The 19,016-nt window shown below is 39.0% G+C and overlaps 1 protein-coding gene and 1 pseudogene across 10 annotated transcripts in view; both read left to right on the forward strand.

The window, feature by feature from the left end:
- Positions 1 to 19,016, forward strand: part of KATNAL1 (katanin catalytic subunit A1 like 1) — a 109,928-nt gene that overhangs the window by 8,686 nt on the left and 82,226 nt on the right. For all 10 annotated transcript variants that reach the window (XR_013554173.2, XR_013554174.2, XM_060637446.3 and 7 more), the window contains 2 exons: positions 14,497 to 14,672; positions 16,665 to 16,825. Coding sequence is in view for 8 of the 10 variants with exons in the window: in XM_060637446.3 (XP_060493429.1) it covers positions 14,511 to 14,672; positions 16,665 to 16,825 (323 nt within the window). In the remaining 2 variants the exon portion in view is untranslated. The remainder of the gene's footprint in view (positions 1 to 14,496; positions 14,673 to 16,664; positions 16,826 to 19,016) is intronic.
- LOC132682225 (M-phase-specific PLK1-interacting protein pseudogene) lies at positions 12,417 to 13,789 on the forward strand (annotated as a pseudogene).

Consider the following 19,016-nt stretch of genomic DNA (forward strand, 5'->3'; position numbering starts at 1 on the left):
CATCGATGGACATTTGGGCTCTTTCCATACTTTGGCTATTGTTGATAGTGCTGCTGTAAACTTTGGGGTGCATGTGTCCCTTCGAAACAGCATACCTGTATCCCTTGGACAAATATCTAGTAGTGCAATTGCTGGGTCGTAGGTAGTTCTATTTTTAGTTTTTTGAGAAACCTCCATACTGTTTTCCAGAGTGGCCGCACCAGCTTCCATTCCCACCAGCAATGCAAAAGAGATCCTTTTTCTCCGCATCCTCGCCAACATCTGTTGTTGCCTGAGTTGTTAATGTTAGCCATTCTGACAGGTGAAAGGTGGTATCTCATTGTGGTTTTGATTTGTATTTCCCTGATGATAAGTGATGTTGAGCATTTTTTCATGTGTCGGTTGGCCATCTGGATGTAGTTTCATTCTTCTGCATGTTGCTGTCCAGTTCTCCCAGCACCATTGGCTAAAGAGACTGTCTTTTTTTCCATCGGATGCTCTCTCCTGCTTTGTCAAAGATTAGTTGGCCATACACATGTGGGTCCAATTCTAGTTCTCTATTCTATTCCATTGGTCTATGTGTCTGTTGTTGTGCACGTACCATACTGTCTTGATGATTACAGCTTTGTAGTAGAGGCTAAAGTCTGGGATTGTGATGCCTTCTGCTTTGGTTTTCTTTTTCAACATTACTTTGGCTATTCAGGGTCTTTTGTGGTTCCATACAAATTTTAGGATTGTTTATTCTAGCTTTGAGAAGAATGTCGGTGCAATTTTGATTGGGATTGCATCGAATGTGTAGATTGCTTTGTATAGTATTGACATTTTAACAATATTTATTCTTCCAATCCATGAGCATGGAATGTTTTTCCATTTCTTTGTGTCTCCTTCAATTTCCTTCATAAGGGTTTTCTATAGTTTTCACAATACAGATCTTTTACGTCTTTGGTTAGGTTTATTCCTAGGTATTTTATGGTTCTTGGTGCAATTGTAAATGGGATCTACTTCTAGATTTCTCTTTCTGTTGCTTCATTATTGGTGTATAGAAATGCAACTGATTTCTGTACATTGATTTTGTATCCTTCGACTTTGCTGAATTCATGTATCAGTTCTAGCAGACTTTTGGTGGAGTCCTTTGGGTTTTCCATGTAGAGTATCATGTTGTCTGCAAAAAGTGAAAGTTTGACTTTTCTTTGCCAATTTTGATGCCTTTTATTTCATCTTGTTGTCTGATTGCTGAGGTATGACTTCAAACACGATGTTAAACAACAGTGGTGAGAGTGGACATCCCTTTTGTGTTCCTGATCTCAGGGGGAAAACTCTCAGTTTTTCCCCATTGAGAATGATATTAGCTGTGGGCTTTTCATATATGATTTTTATGGTTTTAGGTATGTTCTTTCTATCCTGAATTTCTTGAGGGTTTTTAGTAAGAAAGTATGCTGTATTTTGTCAAATGCTTTTTCTACATCTATTGACAGGATAATATGGTTCTTATCCTTTCTTTTGTTAATGTGATGTATCACATCGGTTGATTTGTGAATACTGAACCAGCTCTGCAGCCCTGGAATGAATCCCATTTGATCATGATGAATAATTCTTAAAAAAAATTTTTTTTTGATGTTTATTTATTTTTGAGAGAGAAAGAGACAGAGTGCGAGGAGGGGATGGGCAGAGAGAGAGACACACACAGAATCTGAAGCAGGCTCCAGGCTCTGAGCTGTCAGCATAGAGCCTGACATGGGGCTTGAACTCAGGAACCACAAGATCATGACCTGAGCCGAAGCCTGACGCTTAACCGACTGGGCCACTAGGTGCCCCATTAATTCTTTTTATATGATGTTGAATTCGATTTGCTAGTATCTTGTTGAGAATTTTTGCATCCATGTTCATCAGGGATATTGGCCTTAATTCTCCTTTTTTGTGGGGTCTCTCGTTTGGGAATCAAGGTAATGCTGGCTTCATAAAATGAATTTGGAAACTTAACTTCCGTTTCTATTTTTTGGAACAGCTTGAGAAGGATAGGTATTAACTCTGCTTTAAATCTCAGATAGAATTCCCCTGGGAAGCTATCTGGCCCAGGACTTTTATTGGTTGGGAGATTTTTGATAACTGATTCAGTTTCTTCACTAGTTATGGGTTTATTAAATTTTCTATTTCTTCCTATTTGAGTTTTGGTAGCGTGTGGGTGGCTAGGAATTTGTCCATTTCTTCCAGGCTGTCCAGTTTGTTGGCATAAAATTTTTCATAGTATTCTCTGATAAATGTTTTTAAAATTTTTTTTTTTTTCAACGTTTTTTATTTATTTTTTTGGGACAGAGAGAGACAGAGCATGAACGGGGGAGGGGCAGAGAGAGAGGGAGACACAGAATCGGAAACAGGCTCCAGGCTCCGAGCCATCAGCCCAGAGCCTGACGCGGGGCTCGAACTCACGGACCGCGAGATCGTGACCTGGCTGAAGTCGGACGCTTAACCGACTGCGCCACCCAGGCGCCCCTCTCTGATAAATGTTTATATTTCTGAGGGATTGGTTGTGATAAGTCCAAATTCATTCATGATTTTATCTTTGTGGGTCCTCTTTTCTTTTTGAGAAGTCTGGCTAGGGGCGTATCCATTTTGTTTACTTTTTCAAAAAACCAGCTCTTATTTTCATTGATCTGTTCTATGTTTTATTTGATTCTATATTGTTTATTTCTACTCTAATCTTTATTATTTCTCTTCTTCTGCTGGCCTTGGTTTTTGTTGTTGTTTTTTTTTTTTTTTTTTTTTTTGCTGTTCTTCTGGTTCCTTTAGGTGTTGTGTTACGTTTTGTATTTGGGATTTTTCTTGTTTCTTAAGATAGGCCTGGATTGCAATGCATTTTCCTCTTAGGACTGCCTTTGCTCCATCCCAAAGGGTTTGGATTGTCGTGTTTTCATTTTCATTTGTTTCCAAATATTTTTTAATTTCTTCTTTAATTGCCTGGTTGACCCATTTATTCTTTAGTTGGATGTTCTTTAACTTCCATGCATTTGCAGGTTTTCCAGACTTTTTCCTGTGGTTGATTTTCAGTTTCATAGCATTGTGATATGAAAATGTGCATGGTATGATCTCAATTCTTTTATGTTTATCGGCTGTTTTGTGACCCAGTATGTGATCTATCTTGGAGAATGTCCCATGTACACTTGAGAAGAATGTGTATTCTGCTGCTTTTGGATGAAAAGTTCTGAATATATCTGTCAAGTCCGTCTGGTCCAGTGTATCATTCAGGGCCATTTTTGATTTATTGATTTTCTGCCTAGATGATCTGTCCATTGTTGTAAGTGGAGTTTTAAAGTTCCCTGCAATTACCACATAAGATTGCTTATGTTGGTGATTATTTTATATATTTGGGTGCTTCCAAATTGGTTGCATAAACGTTTATAATTATTAGTTCTTCTTGATGGATAGATCCCATAATTATGATATAATGTCCTTTTTCATCTCTTGTTACAGCCTTCAGTTTAAAATCTAGTTTGTCTGATATATGTATGGCTACTCCAGCTTTCTTTTGACTTCCAGTAGCATGGTAGATGGTTCTCCATCCCCTCACTTTCAATCTGAAGGTGTCCTCAGGTCTAAAATGAGTGTCTTGTAGACAGCAAATAGATAGGTCTTGTTTTTTTTTATCCATTCTGATACCCTGTGTCTTTTTATTGGAGCATTTAGTCCATTTATATTCAGTGGACTTAGTGTCAAATATGGACTTATTCAGATATGGACGTAGTGTCATTGTGTTATCTGTAGGTTCCATGCTTGTAGTGATGTCTCTGGTCCTTTGTGATCTTTGCAACATTCCACCACAGAGTCTCCCTTAGGATCTCTTGTAGGGCTGGTTTAGTGGTGATGAACTCCGTCAGTTTTTGTTTGTCTGGGAAAACCTTTATCTTTCTTTCTTTCTTTTTTTTTTTACATTTTTTTTTTTTTTTTTTTAATGTTTACCTACCCTGAGAGAGAGGGAGACACAGAATCCGCAGCAGGCAGCAGGCTCCGAGCTGTCAGCACAGAGCTCGACGCGGGGCCCGAACCCACGAACCATGAGATCATGACCTGAGCCGAAGTCGGACGCCCAACTGACTGAGCTACCCAGGCGCCCCTTTTATCTCTCTTTCTATTCTGAATGACAGCCTTGCTGGGTAAAGGATTCTTGGCTGCATATTTTTCCTATTCAGCACATTGACTATTTCTTGCCACTCCCTTCTGGCCTGCCACGTTTCAGTAGATAGCTTGGCTGCTACCCTCACGTGTCTACCCTTGTAGATTAAGACCTGTTTATCTCTAGCTGCTTTCAGAATTCTCTCTTTATCTTTGTATTTTGCCAGTTTCACTACGGTATGTTGTGCAGAAGATCAATTCCTGTTACATCAGAAGGGAGTTCTCTGTGCCTCCTGGAGTTCAATGTCTGTTTCCTTCCCCAAATTAGGGAAGTTCTCGACTATGATTTGTTCGAGTACACCTTCGACCCCTTTCTCTCTTCTGGAATTCCTGTGCTAAGGATATTACTACATTTCATTGAATCACTTAGTTCTCTAATTCCTCCCTCATGGCCCAGAATTTTTTTTATCTCTCTTCTTCTCAGGTTCATCTTTTTCCATAATTTTATCTTCTATTTCACTTATTTTCCCTTCTGCCTCTTCAATCCTCACTGCCATTGCCTCTAGTTTATTTTGCACCTCATTGACAACATTTTTTAATTCATCATGACTATTTTTTAGTTCCTTGATCTCTGCAGCAATAGATTTTCTGCTGTCTTCTATGCTTTTTTCAAGCCCAGCAATTAATCTTATGACTATTATTTTAAGTTCTTGATCAGATATATTGTTTATATATGTTTTGATCAATTCTTCAGCTGTCATTTCTTCCTGGAATTTCTTTTGAGGAGAATTCTTCCGTTTCGTCATTTTGGCTAGTTTTCTGTCCCTTATGTGTTTTAAAAGCTTGTTATGTGTCCTGCACCTGCGAGCACTAGTGTATTAAAGAGGGGTCATACGCTGTCCTGGGCCTGGCCGTTCAGGAGGTGTTTTTTTGGAGTGTGTTGCTTGTTCTCTGTTGTTGGGATTCTGGTTGCTTTATCTCCCTATTCGTAGTGATGTTTTGGACCCTCCACCAGGTGTGCTTCGATTCGTTCATTGAAGTAGCCCTGGAGAAAAACAAACAAACAACAACAACAAACCAATGGGGGGGTGGTGGTGGTGGGAGCAGTGTTGGTGGAAGAGGTCTTATCCCATACAAAGAGAAATGACGGGCGGGAAAAAAAGAAAGAAAAGAAAATTGACCAGGCAGAGAAACTATATGGCTTAATCCAGAGAGAGAGAGAGAGAGAGAGAGAGAGGAAAATAAGGCGATATAGAACAGGTATAAAGAGAATAGATTACATATATCTGCGTAAACAAACCAACAACCAGAATAACCAGACTAGAGGAGGAAGAAATAAGAAGGAGAAAAGAAAGAAAAAAAAAAGATGTATGTAAGAAGAACTGTCCAAGAATTAAATCAGAAAATGCAAAACCGCTGGGTGCCTTGTCTGGAGGGGGGGGCTGTCTGGTTGGTCAGCGTCAACCTCAGGTGGATACGCAGTTACCCGGCGTGGAGGGGCGTGGCTTGGTGTAGGGGGTACCGCCTGCCCTCTGGACCCGCTGTCCCTTCCCTGAAGCCCCACCCTGTTGGTGGTGGGGGGAAAAATGGCGACCCCTCAGTCTTTCCTCCCCCGACCAGTGTCCCGGCCAGCCTCACTGGGCCGCGGGGCGAACGAGGCAGTTTGTCCCTCTCTGCCGACTCCCGCGCCTCCCTGGTGCTCAGCCGGGATTGAAACCCCCGATGTCCTCAAGGGGCTCTCTCCGAGTGCCCCGGTTCCGCCAATATATGGCCTCTGGCTGGCGGTCGCAGGCAGTCTTTGTCCTTTGGATGGTTATATTCCTTCTTCCCACAGCACTCCAGAGAGGGATTGCTTTCTCCTACTGTGCACTGCAGCTCTGAACTAGTTACCGAGCCAGGGGCAGGCTCCCCTCCTCCCCAGGTGTGCAAACTGGGCAGCTGGCCCAGTCTGGAGAACGCCCCACAGTTAGAGATTGGATCCTTCTCCATCCCTGGTCCATGGTAATTCTCTTGTCCAGATACAGCCCTACACTTTCACAGCCTCTCTTTCTCTTCCTTTCGTTACTCTGCAGAAGGGGATCCCTCCCCTTCCGGCCTACGCACCCCTTTTCTCTCTCCCGGTTCACAGTCACACACCTGTGGCCCGCCAGGTTGTCCCAGTGTCTCTGCCACTCTGCAGCCCGGACTCTTGGAATTCAAAGTCCTTTGGCCTCAACACTGCTGTGTTTGAGGGACAAGGGAACTGTGGGTCTCCTGTTTCTCCACCATGTTGGATCTTTCCCCCACGTAGACCCATTTCAAATACATCATCAACAATTTTAGAAAGCTTGGATCAAGGAGAAGATTGCAGAAAGGGGAAAAAACAGGTGATCTACAAAGGGTCAGGAATTTGAATGACTTCAGTCTTCCCAACTTAATTGAAGCCTAGACGGCAATAAAACAGTGCCTTCAAAATTCTGAAGGAAAATTATTTCCAAGCTAGAATTCAGTAGCTAATCAAACTATGACAAACGTGTGAGGGTAGAATAAAGGTAGAATAAAATCTCAAAAACTCTACCTCCCATCTATGGAAAGAAAATGTGCTTTATAAAAGTAAGGGAGTAAACCAAGAAAGAGAAAGACATGTGATAGACACACACACAAAAGATTCAACATAGAAGAGGCAAGGGGGCTCCTCAGGTTGAAAGCTGATACGAAGTTGAACAGCCTTGAAAAGTAGATATTGTGTCTTCCTCCAGAGCAAAGGTTGGGCTTGCTTATAGCCCGGAGGAAAGAAGATCTTCCTTTGGAACAAGACCTGCATATGCTGTTCAATATAATAGATTGGGTTCCCTAACTGAGGATTCTTCTGTAATGCAACCTACTGTACATAAAGATGTCAGCTGACTCATTATGCCCTGTGGGAACTGGGGCTTGAGGACCTGGTGCCCCCTCCCCCCTCCATACCTTGGGTTGGGTTGTCTTCTGAAAGTTTTATAGTTTTAACTTATGTTTAGGTCATCAATTCATTTTGAGATGACTTTTGTATATGATGTGAGATAAGAGCGGAGGTTCAGGTTCCTTTTGCATATGGATTTCTGGTTGTTTCAGCACCCCTTTTCGAAAAAAAAATTTCTCCTTGTTGACTTGCCTTGAGAACTTTGTCAGAAATTAATTGGCCATATATGTATGGATCTTTTTCTGGACTGCCTAATTTGTTCCATTGGTCTGTGAGTCTGTCTGTATGCCAATCCCACACTGTCTTCATTGCTGCAACTTTATAGTAAATCTTGGAAACAGACGGTATAAGTTGTCTTACGTTACTCTTTTGCTAACCCGTTTTGGCTATTCTCTGCCCTTTGTATTTCCACGTAAATTTTGAAATCAGCTTGTCAGTTTTTACAAGAAAGGCTGCTGGAATTTTGATGGTGATTGTATTGACTATGGCTCACTTTCAAGAGAATTGACATCTTACCTACATCGAACGTTTCAGTTCATTAATGTGTGAACATACATATGTCCATTAATGTAGGTCATCCTTAACTTCTCTTAGCAATATTTGGTAGTTTTCCATGTTACATTCTTGAATGTATTTTCTTAAATTTATCCCTGAATATTTCATATTTTTTGGTGATTTTGTTTTTTAACTTTTGTTTTCAATTATTGTTAGTATGTAGAAATGCAATTGATTTTTTTAATATTGACCTTGTGTCCTGCAGCATAATAACTTCTGAGTTACAAAATAAATTTTGAGTTACAAAACTCACTAATTCTGGTAGCTGTTGTAGATTCCCTAGGATTTTCTCCATTAATAATCAGGTTGTATATGAATAAAAGCAACTTTACTTCTTTTCCAATCTGTATGCCTTTTATTTTTTTTTCCTGCCTATTGCAGTGGTTAGAACCTCTAGTTCTAATGTAGAATAGAAGGAATGAGAGCAAATATACTGGGCTTGTTATTTCTTGATCTTTGGGGAGAGCGTTTAGTCTTTCACAATAAATATGATTTTAGATGTAAGGATTTCGTGAATACTCTATTGGGCTGAGGAAATTCTCTTCTTAGTTTGCTAAAAGTTCTTATGAATGGTGTTGATTTTTTGTCAGAGCTTTTTATGCCTCTATTGAGATGATCATACATTTCATTTCTAGTCTCTTAAAATCCTGTTGATTGGTTTTTAATATAAACCATCTTGAATTTTTGGTATTGACCCTTCTTTGGTCATCATGCATTATCCTTTTTATGTATTACTGCATTTGACTACCTAAAATTTAAAGATTTTTGTATTTGTGTTTCTGAAGGATATTGCTATGTAAATTTCTTTTCTTATAATGTTTAGTTTTGCTATCAGGATAATGCTGCCCTTAAAGTAGGAGTTGGAAGTTTTTCTGCCTCTTCTTTTTTCTTTCTTTCCTTTTAAAATTTATTTTTGTTTTTTTTTTTTTATTTTAGAGAGAGCATGAGCGGGGAAGAGGGGCAGAGGGAGAGAGAGAATCTTACACATCAGGCTCCTTGCTCAGCGTGAAGCTCAATGAGGGGTTTGATCCCATGACCCTGGGATCATGACCCGAGCTGAAATCAAGAGTTGGATGCTTAACCAACTGGGTCACCCAGGCGCCCCACGCCTTTTCTTTTTTCTGAGAATTTGTTTAGAATTGGTTTTATTTTTTCCTTTAATGCTTTGGGAGAATTCACTAGTGAAGCCATTTGGATCTGGAGGGGTTTTTTGTTTGTTTTTTGGGGGAAGATTTTAAATTTCAAATTGAGTATCACTGGTTGATATAGGACTATTCAGATTAATCACTCTGTTTCTTCTTGAGTAAGCTTTGGTATTTTGTGTAGCATTTGCATATTTTATTAAGCCCTCGTTTGCCTTTTAATATCTCTAAAGTTTGTAGTGCTAGCCCCTCTGTTATTTCTGATTTTGTTAATCTTGTTTTCTCTCTCCCTTTCTCGGTCAATATCACTAGAGATATACTCATTATGATGGTACTTCTGAAGAGCCAGCTTGGCTCCACTGAAACTTTTGTATTCTTCTATTTCTAGCTTATTGATTTCTGCTCTTAACTTTATTATGCTCTTTTACTTCCTTGCTGTTTAATTTGCTTGTATTTTTCTGGATTCTTAAGATAGAAGTGGAAAGCAGGACTCAGCAAAGTACAATCTAGGGGCCATATCCAGACTGCCACTTGTCTTTGAATGGCTTATGAACTGAGAACGGTTTTTGCATTTTTTTAATGGTTAAAAAAGTCAAAAGAAGAATACTGTTTTGTGACGTGTGGAAATTAAATGAAATTCTGTTATCAGTGTCCATAAATAAAGGTCTGTTTGAACACAGGCACACACGCTTGTTTACATATTCTTTATGGCTGCTTTTGTGAGCTTGAGTCATTGGGACTGAGATTTTGTGACATTCTCACTGTTTTGCACTACTTGGGTGCACTATAATCACTGTTTCAAGTACCTTGTATATCATTGTACTATGACATTCTACTTTATTATCAGCACGTACCCATCATGTTGAAACAAAAGATGAGAAAAATGGACTTGACATGTTATACTTTTATTTTTACTAAAAAAAATTTTTTTTTAATGTTTATTTGAGAGAGAGAGAGAGAGAGAGAGACAAGAGTGCGAGCAGGGGAGGGGCAGAGAGGGAGACACAGAATCCAAAGCAGGCTCCAGGCTCCGAGCTGTCAGCACAGAGCCGGATGTTGGGTTTGAACCCACAAATTGTGAGATCATGACCTGAGCTGAAGTCAGACACTTAATTAACCTACTGAACCACCCAGGTGCCCCTATTATTATTATTTTTTAATTTTAATTTTTTATTTTAGAGAGAGTGAGAGCATGCACAAATGGGGAAGAGGGGCAGAGGGAGAAAGAGGGAGAATCCTAAGCTCAGCGATGTGAGGCTTGATCCCACAACCCGTGGAGTCCCGTGAGATCATGACCTGAGCCGAAATTAAGAGTCAGACGCTCAACTGGCTAAGCCACCCAGGTGCTCCAACATGTTAGACTTCTAAAGTACACTGGAGTATAGATTATCAAATTAGATGACAAAGCATTGATTATTATGTGGTGAGACTATAGCTGTGCTAAGGAAATACAGTATATGCTGACATTACCAGACTAATCAGTCATCACAGTATTCCCAACTCACAGGAAAACAGTGGCCAGAAAAATTAGAAAATTGAAAAAGGAATATCTTAGCCACAGCAGAATTTCTTCACAGAATTATTAAAAATGAAAATCAGACTGTGCCCAGATTCAGTTTCCGAGTATTTCATTTGTTAGTCAAGTAAGGAAGTCATTTACTACTGATGGTGCCTTAACTAAATCGCCTTTGATTGTAGTAGCCAAAGAAATGTGTCTGGAGAGAATAAACTTGTTTAAAGCTATTAGCCTTTTGGCAAGAACAGTTGCTGCAAGGGTTGAGAACATTAGTAATCAATTAAAAAACAAAGCGAATGATTTCGCGTGGTTTTCCCTGGCTTTTGCGGATTGGCAGAGGTTACCAACACAGCTCAGTTATTGTTATTCAAGAAGTCAAGTCTAAGCTTGAAGTTTTTGAAGAATTAGTTTCAATGATAGTGCTCATGGAATAACTGCTGACAAAAATATTTACAAAGAGTTCAGAAAACACTAATTTTGTATAACCCGAGAGGTGGGATCGGTTAAGATGCGTTACAATTGATGGAAGTAAAAATATGTCTCTTAACAGAAAACGGCTTGGTGAGCAAATTTACGAAACTGTGGAAATGTAAAGTGGCTAAAATATAGGGTTATTTATTGTATTTATCAGCAGGTATTTTGCAGAGGACATTTGAGTGTCGCATGAAATACAGAACTGGTCGTGTTGCTCCTGTGGACGTAGTCATTGTTAGCTGCGTGAATTTTGATCAGAAGTAGAAGCCGAAAACCCGGACTTGCCCCACCACATTGCGGTTCAGTGGCCTAGTAGTAACAGTAAAATTCTATTCCAGTCTTTTGAGGTTTGGGCTGATTTGAGATCTTTCCGAATGAGAAGAACTGCTCTCAACCACTGTGCTTGAACACCGAATGGCTTTGGAAGTCAGTTTTTGCTGCAGACTTGGTCATGTTTCTTAAAGTATTCAACCTAAAATTATAAGCCAAACCGTGCTTATATGCAAAATGAAAAGTGATTTCGATGCCAACGAGTGTTGTTTGAATCACAAATAACATGAAGCTGTTTTAGATAGCTTTGCAGGCCGTCAGAAGTTAAGGTAAAGAAAACGAAGTCGCCGTTCCCACTCAGGGTTGCAGTAGACGTATTTTCTGAGCTCGGTCTCAGACTTTGATGTGAGTGCAAAGGAAACGACCCTATTACAAAATCCGTTTCGTTGTGTGGTTGAGGCATTTGCACCCACCTTAACCTCCGATTGGAGGTGATTGATCTGCGGTGGAAGGACATACTGAAAGATGAAAGACAAATATTAAGAGAAGATTTAAGTCTGTAGATATCTCCCAAACAATGAACATGCTGAATTGAAATCGTGTGTATGTGACGGCCCAGCACCTTTCAGGGTAAAAAGACACTTTCAAACATGAAATACATACATTCTTATTTAAAAAGTAGCGTTAGCATATGAACGTTTGCAGTTGATTTTGATTATAGGGAACGCTAATTTTGAATCTCAACTAAGTGAAATATTATCCCCCCGAAAGAACTTCATTCTTACTAGGAGACTGGTTTTATAGCAAGTTGCACTCAACGGTTATCACTATAACCTAAAATGTTTACTGTCTGATTCTTTATACAAAGAGTTTGCTGACCCCTGCTTTACATCAAGATATTGGTTTTTATTTTGAGAGAGAGAGCGAGAGAGAGAGCGAGCATTCGGGAGTAGGGAGAACAGAAGTAGAGAGAATCATGGGGCTCTATCTCACGACCATGAGATCATGACCTGAGCTGAGCCACCCAGGCGGCCCCTACATGAAGATATTTTTATCCTGCATAGTTGTGTGACAGCACATATTAGCAGAATTAATGCTTTTAAAAGAAAATAATATATGGAACAGTTTTTTTTTTTCCCCTTACCGGACTTACTAATTACAGCTCATTCAGTATGAGATCTTATTGCTTTGTGTTAATGTTCTAGTTTGAAGAAGAGGCTTTGCCCGGTTGCCCTGTGTTCTGTGGGTAGATCTGTTAAATGCTGAAGTTTCTAACTGTGCAAAGCTAGTGTACCTTTTGTTGTGGTGTAATTCTAAAGTAACACAGATGCTGCCTTCAAGGAACTTACGCTGGGGGAAGGGACTAATAATCAAAACACATAAAGGAAACAGCTTTATTTTTAAGAATGTACCGGAGTCCGTTGAAATGCCTAGAACTAGATGTGCTTAATTTTGAGGAAGGGTTTTTGAGCTCCTTAAGAATAGATAAGACGTAGGGAGAAAGCTAAGCTCACACCAGAATTTAATTGCCTCAGAAAGGCGTGGAGAAATACTTTGATGTTCTCTACTAAGTGGATCCTTTGGCTTACTGTTCTGGGAAATAAGCAGGGTAATTTGGACTCCTCCAGGATGCCGTTCGTCTATATCTCTGAACTCCCCCCAATTTGTAGTCTTTAGTGGCAAGTGTCTTGGCATTTGGAGCCTTTGGATGATTCTGGGAGACTTTTGGGAAGCCAGGAAGAAAAGCTAGAATTACCAGGCCAGAGAGCTTTGGTAGAAACCGGAAGGTCAGACGATGTTCTTCCTAGCATCTGTAGAAGGGGAAAGAAAAATGATAGTTATTTTCACAGACAGGAAGCTATAGAGAATGATGAGATCATAGAAGATTACAATTTGAGGAGCAAAAGGGGCTCAGGTAGTTTCATTCACAGGTTTTTGCTTAGATTTCAGTTGTATGGGACAATTAAATACATATAAAGGATGCATGGACCACACTACAAGCTGTTCCTTTAAAATGTCTTCCGTAAGTGTGACTTTTTGGGGGAGAGCATGGCAGTGAGGTCTTCATCGTCGTCTCCTGACATGCACCGACAGAATTTTTGACCCCGACTGCTCCCTACCCTGGCGTGGGTGTAGGAGGTTGGGGTAGCTTGAGCAGCTTCCGGGTTACCCCGGTTGGAGGCCAACCGCGGCCGCCCTCCCCCCGGGACCCTACGAGAATCCGCAACACACGCCACCATTCTGCCCCGCTCAAGGATCAAGACCCAAAGGGAGCAGGCAGCTTGGGGGGGTGGGGGGGGGAGGCTGATTTGGGTCTCCATTCCCTGGCGTCCCCTGGTAGCTGCCCTCACTCCTTATTCCAAGTACCCCGCGGGGTCCCAGCAGCAATTTGGCTACTCCCCAGGAGAGCAGCAGCCTCACCCCCAGGGTTCTCCAAGGACATCTACACCATTTGGATCGTGGTAGAGAAAAAAGAATGTCTAATGAGTTGGAAAGTTATTTCAAGCCTTCAATGCTTGAAGACCCTTGGGCTGGCCTAGAACCAGCGTCTGTAGTGGGCAGTAACCAACAGTACAGTAATAAACAAAGGAAGATCCTTTAGTGAACCTTTTTGAAATTCACCCAGAAGTTTCTTGTGACAGGAACATCTTGGACAAATCTTTTACTTGGGTAATTGAATTGAACCCCAAGATGGAGACTGAATAATTAGTCGAGTCTTCTTGGTATTTTACATCACATCAAGTACTGTTGATAATAGAGAAGACATACGGTAGAATAATTTGCAATATTTAGCTCTTTGGAAGTGCCTACCCCCTTTTCGAAGATTGACAGTTTCCAGATATTTAATGTTCATGGTTATATAATGGATATTTGTCTTTTCAATAGCTTTCCCAGTGTTTTAAAATAAAACGTTTTGTCTTTCCAAAAAGAAAAAGAAAGTATGACCTTTTGTTTAGGGGGGCCAAAATGTTTTAGGGAGAACTAATGTCTGCAGTTATATGTTTCTACATCGTCAAAAATAAATTGAATAAAATCAAGCTCATCTTTATTGTAGTTACAGCTTGTGGTAATTATAAACGAGCAAGGAAAACTAGTGTGCAATTTATGTACCTGTAACATAAACCAGTAGTTCAGAGCTGTGTAATTTCTGTGTTATCTTCTTGGGTGTTCTTTTATGATCTCCTATGTGCCTCCAAAATTAGAAACTCTGCTCAGTATTATAAGATGCATTCAGATAACCTCAAAGAATGAGAGAACCATTTTGACTTTGAAAGTACTTTTAAGCAGATAGTTTTTTTTTTATTTAATTTTTTTTTTTTGTTTGTTTTCTGTTAGCACAGTGCCGGATGTGGGGCTGGAACCCACGATCCGTGAGATTATGACCTGAGCTAAAGTCGGATGCTCAACCGACTGAGCCACCCAGGCGCCCCTAAGCAGATATTTTAAAGAATAAGAAAAAATACTCTAAAGTTGGTGCTGAAAACTTAAAAGAAGACCTTATGTGTTCTCTTTAGCTCTCTTCAAGAAGATGAATTTGGCTGAGATTTGTGACAATGCAAAGAAAGGAAGAGAATTTGCACTTCTTGGAAACTATGACTCATCAATGGTATATTACCAGGGGGTGATACAGCAGATTCAGAGACATTGCCAATCAGTCAGAGACCCGGCTGTCAAAGGCAAATGGCAACAGGTAAGACACGCTCAGGTGAGGGTAATAGTTTATTATACTCGAGAGACCAGAGTTGGACCGTTGGAGGACTGTTAGTTGGAGTATAGACCGTTGGACTATTAGTTAGAGGTTTTGTAAATAGTTGTTTCTTATTTGTCTGAATACTGAAATGTATTTAAAATGTACTCTGAATAATTTTGTCTTGCCTGGTGAATATTTTTGATAATATCTTTCATGAGGCATATTTTGAAGATACTTAATTGTCATGGAATCTACTTGTAATTTTTTTAATTTTCATGATCAGTCACCTAGTTGTGTGTGTTTATAAATTTTTGATATAAGGTATTTCTACTCACCCTCTTCCCTTTCATTTTTACATGGAGTTTTGACCCATTTCACAAAACTTTTCCTTTAAGAAAGTTTCCTCTTTCTTAAAAGAGTATTTTGAAAGACTCCCTACAAATACAAAGGAATCAATAATCTAATAAAGCTAATATATTTGCTGTGTCTCTTGACTGTACAACTTGATTATATAATAGTACAGTTAATAAAAACTTGAATTAGAATTTCCCCACTTAGTCTTAAAACTTAAAGTCCTTTTAAAATTAAAAGTACAAAGTCAAGCATTTCTTTGAAGTTTCTGTTTAATGTACTAATGCCTTTCAAGTGTTTCTTCTAATTTTTCCATGTCAGAAATTGATATTTCACTAAGGTTTCAGGGTAAATTTGACTTATTTTCTGATTTAAGTGTTACCAAATTATGCTGAGTGAGAACAATATACTTGCTTTAACTCCAGTTGAAATTTGTAGTTGTGTTCTATCCTGCACAGTAGCCACAGGCAAGAGTGGTTTATTAATCTAGCACGGAAATATTTTTGACAATTCCTTAATTGTGTTAAATAGTGACCATTTCTATTCATTTATTTTTATGGTTCATTTCCCTTAGGTTCTGTAATTTTATTTCTCCAAGTATATAATAGCATATATTAGCAGTTGAATTTTATCTAGATTTTTCTTTTCTCTACAGTAAAGTATACTTTCTGGTCAAAAAACAAATTAGAATTGTTAAAAGGAATTTATGAATATAATGTTCAATCTATTATCTATTTGCCTTTGAAAATTAGTTTGGTCTCAAAGTTTGAAAACACAAGAAGTTCCATGTAGTAGGAAGTCAGTGAAGTTTTTTAAATGCGGGAAAAAATCTTGCCTTTGAATTCAAAATGAACTTTATCCAACACTTGAAAGAATGTAAACAAGGCCAGAAGAATTCAGGTTTTAGGTGAAAGAGAATGTAAATAAAAATTGGAGGGGCATCTGGGTGACTCAGTCGGGTAAGCGTCCTACTTCGGCTCAGGTCTTGATCTCACGGTTAGTGAGTTCAAGCCCCACATCTGGCTCTCTGCTGTCAGCACAGAGCCCACTTCGGATCCTCTTTCCCTGTCTCTTTCTGCCCCTCCCATGCTCGTTCTCTCTTTCTCTCTCAAAATAAATAAATAAACTTAAAAAAAAAAAATGGAACTGGGTAATGCTTAGTATTACACCATTTCAGGTTTTCAGATGCTCGTAATAGGCATTTCATACTTAGTGATATTCGGAGTTAGCATTTCCTAATGCTGGTGAAAATTCTGGCCGATAGTATTCTGGAAGCTATTTTACAAATATATTAAAAGGATTTAGCATAACATTTTAGATTTCGGGGAATGGTTACCTTGTTACTGCCTTACTGCTTGTTTTAAATTATACTAATGGTCATCACATTCATTGGTAGAAATAGAGTTCCGTTTTGAAAAAATCATGACTACTTCCCTTACAAAAAGGTGCATAATATCTTTTTTCAGTCCAATTCCTGCCCTCTATCTATATTACTTTACATGGTTCTTTGTTTTTTTAAGGTTTTAATGATTCATTTTGCATACTTTGATGTTGAGAAAACTTGCATTCAGTAGCAGTTTGTTATTTGCCATTCGTGTAAACCGTAAACAGTTTCTAGCGTAAAGCTTATTTCCTTTTAAGGTTCGGCAGGAATTACTGGAAGAATATGAACAAGTTAAAAGTATTGTCAGCACTTTGGAAAGTTTTAAAATTGACAAGCCCCCAGATTTCCCTGTGTCCTGTCAAGATGAGCCATTTAGAGATCCTGCTGTTTGGCCGCCCCCTGTACCTGCAGAACACAGGTAAATGGCACTTTATAGTCTCTTTGGGTACTTTTACAGGTAACTGATATTCCGAATGAAGAGAGTGAAGCTCTATTTAAACAAAGTATGGAAAATATTTTGGGGGTATGTAAATTTAATACTTGTTTACAATTTTCACACCTCTCCGTTTATATAGAGTTTATATTTGATGTAGAATAGAAGTAAATCATTTGTCATATATCTTGCTTTTAGAATGTTTGACTACTCTAATCATAACAATGGAAATCTGCTGGTCCTAAAATTTACCAGTTAAGTGAGTGAGGTCTTTTAGATTTCCTATCAGCTTCAAAGCTTGGATGGCTTTTTTGTTTTAAAACTTTTTTTGCTTTAGAAGATTCTGACAGCTTGAGATGAAATGGTGGACCGATTGGATTCATCTGGTTGGGCCTGCAGCCAGTTTCCAGAATCATAATGTAGAAGGAACCTTATCATTCCTTAAAAGTTAAAGGTCAGATTCCCCAGTGTGGTCTATAATACTCTAAATTTTATCTCCCTGGTGCCCAGCCTACGCATCATCTACATTAAACCCGTCTAGTCTTGTTTTTTCCTGTCTTTTTGTCTTTGCCCAGTTTGTTTTCTTCAGGGGATTCCCATAATCCCCATCTGAGCAATTCATATTCATTGTTCGAGTGTCAGCTCAACTGTGTTTTCTCTCTGCAGCCTTTCTCAGTTTGCTCAAGCACAGCAGTTTGTTCATAGCAGTTAGCACATTGCATTTCTTTGTCTCTTCACAAAATTAGGAGCTTTGCTAGGGCAAGGGCCATGTTTTTATTTTCTCAAAACGAATTATGAACAACAGACTTCTGTTGCAAAAACAGTGTTCGATACATAGTAGGCATTCAACCGACATTGAATGAATAATTCCACTAATTTCACAAGTGAGGAAATTGAGACCTGAGAGACCCTCACCTATAAGTTGAGCTAGACCAGGATCTGAGTTTAGGTCTTTCTGGCTTTCAGATTGTGAAGTGCTGTTGTGACCAGAGTGTTGCATCATACAAAATAAGTTTCCTTTCGGTCAGTAGCTGTGATCATGTGTTTAACTTGTTGATCTCAGAATTTTCTAAAAGCATTTAAAAAACTGTGAAAAGTGGTTAATTTACTCCTTCAGGGTTTTTTCCACAGACTTACAGATAATTTTATGATTCCCATCATCAAAACACTAGATGATGATTCTTCTCTAAAGTCTGCAACAACAGAGCCCTTTTTGCAGATGTAACCACTTTCAGGTACTTTGGATTAAGACAACCCTTATCTCTCCAGAGTCAACATTTCAGGAGTCATAGGGCTGTTACCATGGAAGTCCCAAAGTAAATACCCAAAAAAAGAAATAATGGCATTTTGATTGATCAGCACTTGAAGATTTTATGTATGTATGTGTAACAAAATACCTTAGTCTTTTTCTGAAAGGCATTAATTCAGAAATATACTTCTAGTTTACAGCTAAAAGCTGAAAATAACTTTATTTAGGTATGTTAAAATATAACATTATAGAAGCTAAGGCGTACAATGTGTTGATTTGAGATATGTATATATATGGCGGTTTGATTACCATGGTAGCATTAGCTTCCACCTCCATCGTGTCACATAATTGTCTTTTGTGTTTGTCTGTGTGGGGGGGAACAGTTGAGATTTAGTCTCTTAGCACCTTCGAAAATTGTAATACAGTATTGTTGTATATTACCTCTATGCTGTATGCTAGATTTCCAGGACTTATTTATCTACTGATTGCAAGTTTGTACCCTTAAGCATCTTCCCAATTCTCAGCCCCTGGTATTTAACTCTCTGTTGTTACAATTTTGGTTTTTATAGAGTCCAGGTATAAGTGATATCATACAGTGTTTGTCTTTTTCTGTGTGACTTATCTCACTTAGCATAATGCCCTCAAGGTCCATCCATGTTGCTATGGATGGCAAGATTTCCTCCTTTCTCATGGCTGAATAATATTCCACTACGTAAGCAAACACTTAGATGGTTTCCATAGCTTGGCTATTGTGAGTAATTCTGCAGTCAACATGGGAGTGCATATATCTCTTCCATATCCTGTTTTTATTTCCTTTGGATATGTACCCAGCAGTGGAATTGATGGATCATTTGGTAGATCTACTTTTAATTTTTTTAAAGACCCTCCATACTGTTTTCCACGGTGGCTGAACCAATTTGCATTCCC

Source organism: Panthera onca, chromosome A1, assembly GCF_046562875.1.
Source record: "Panthera onca isolate mPanOnc1 chromosome A1, mPanOnc1 haplotype 2, whole genome shotgun sequence".
Classification (NCBI taxonomy): domain Eukaryota; kingdom Metazoa; phylum Chordata; class Mammalia; order Carnivora; family Felidae; genus Panthera; species Panthera onca.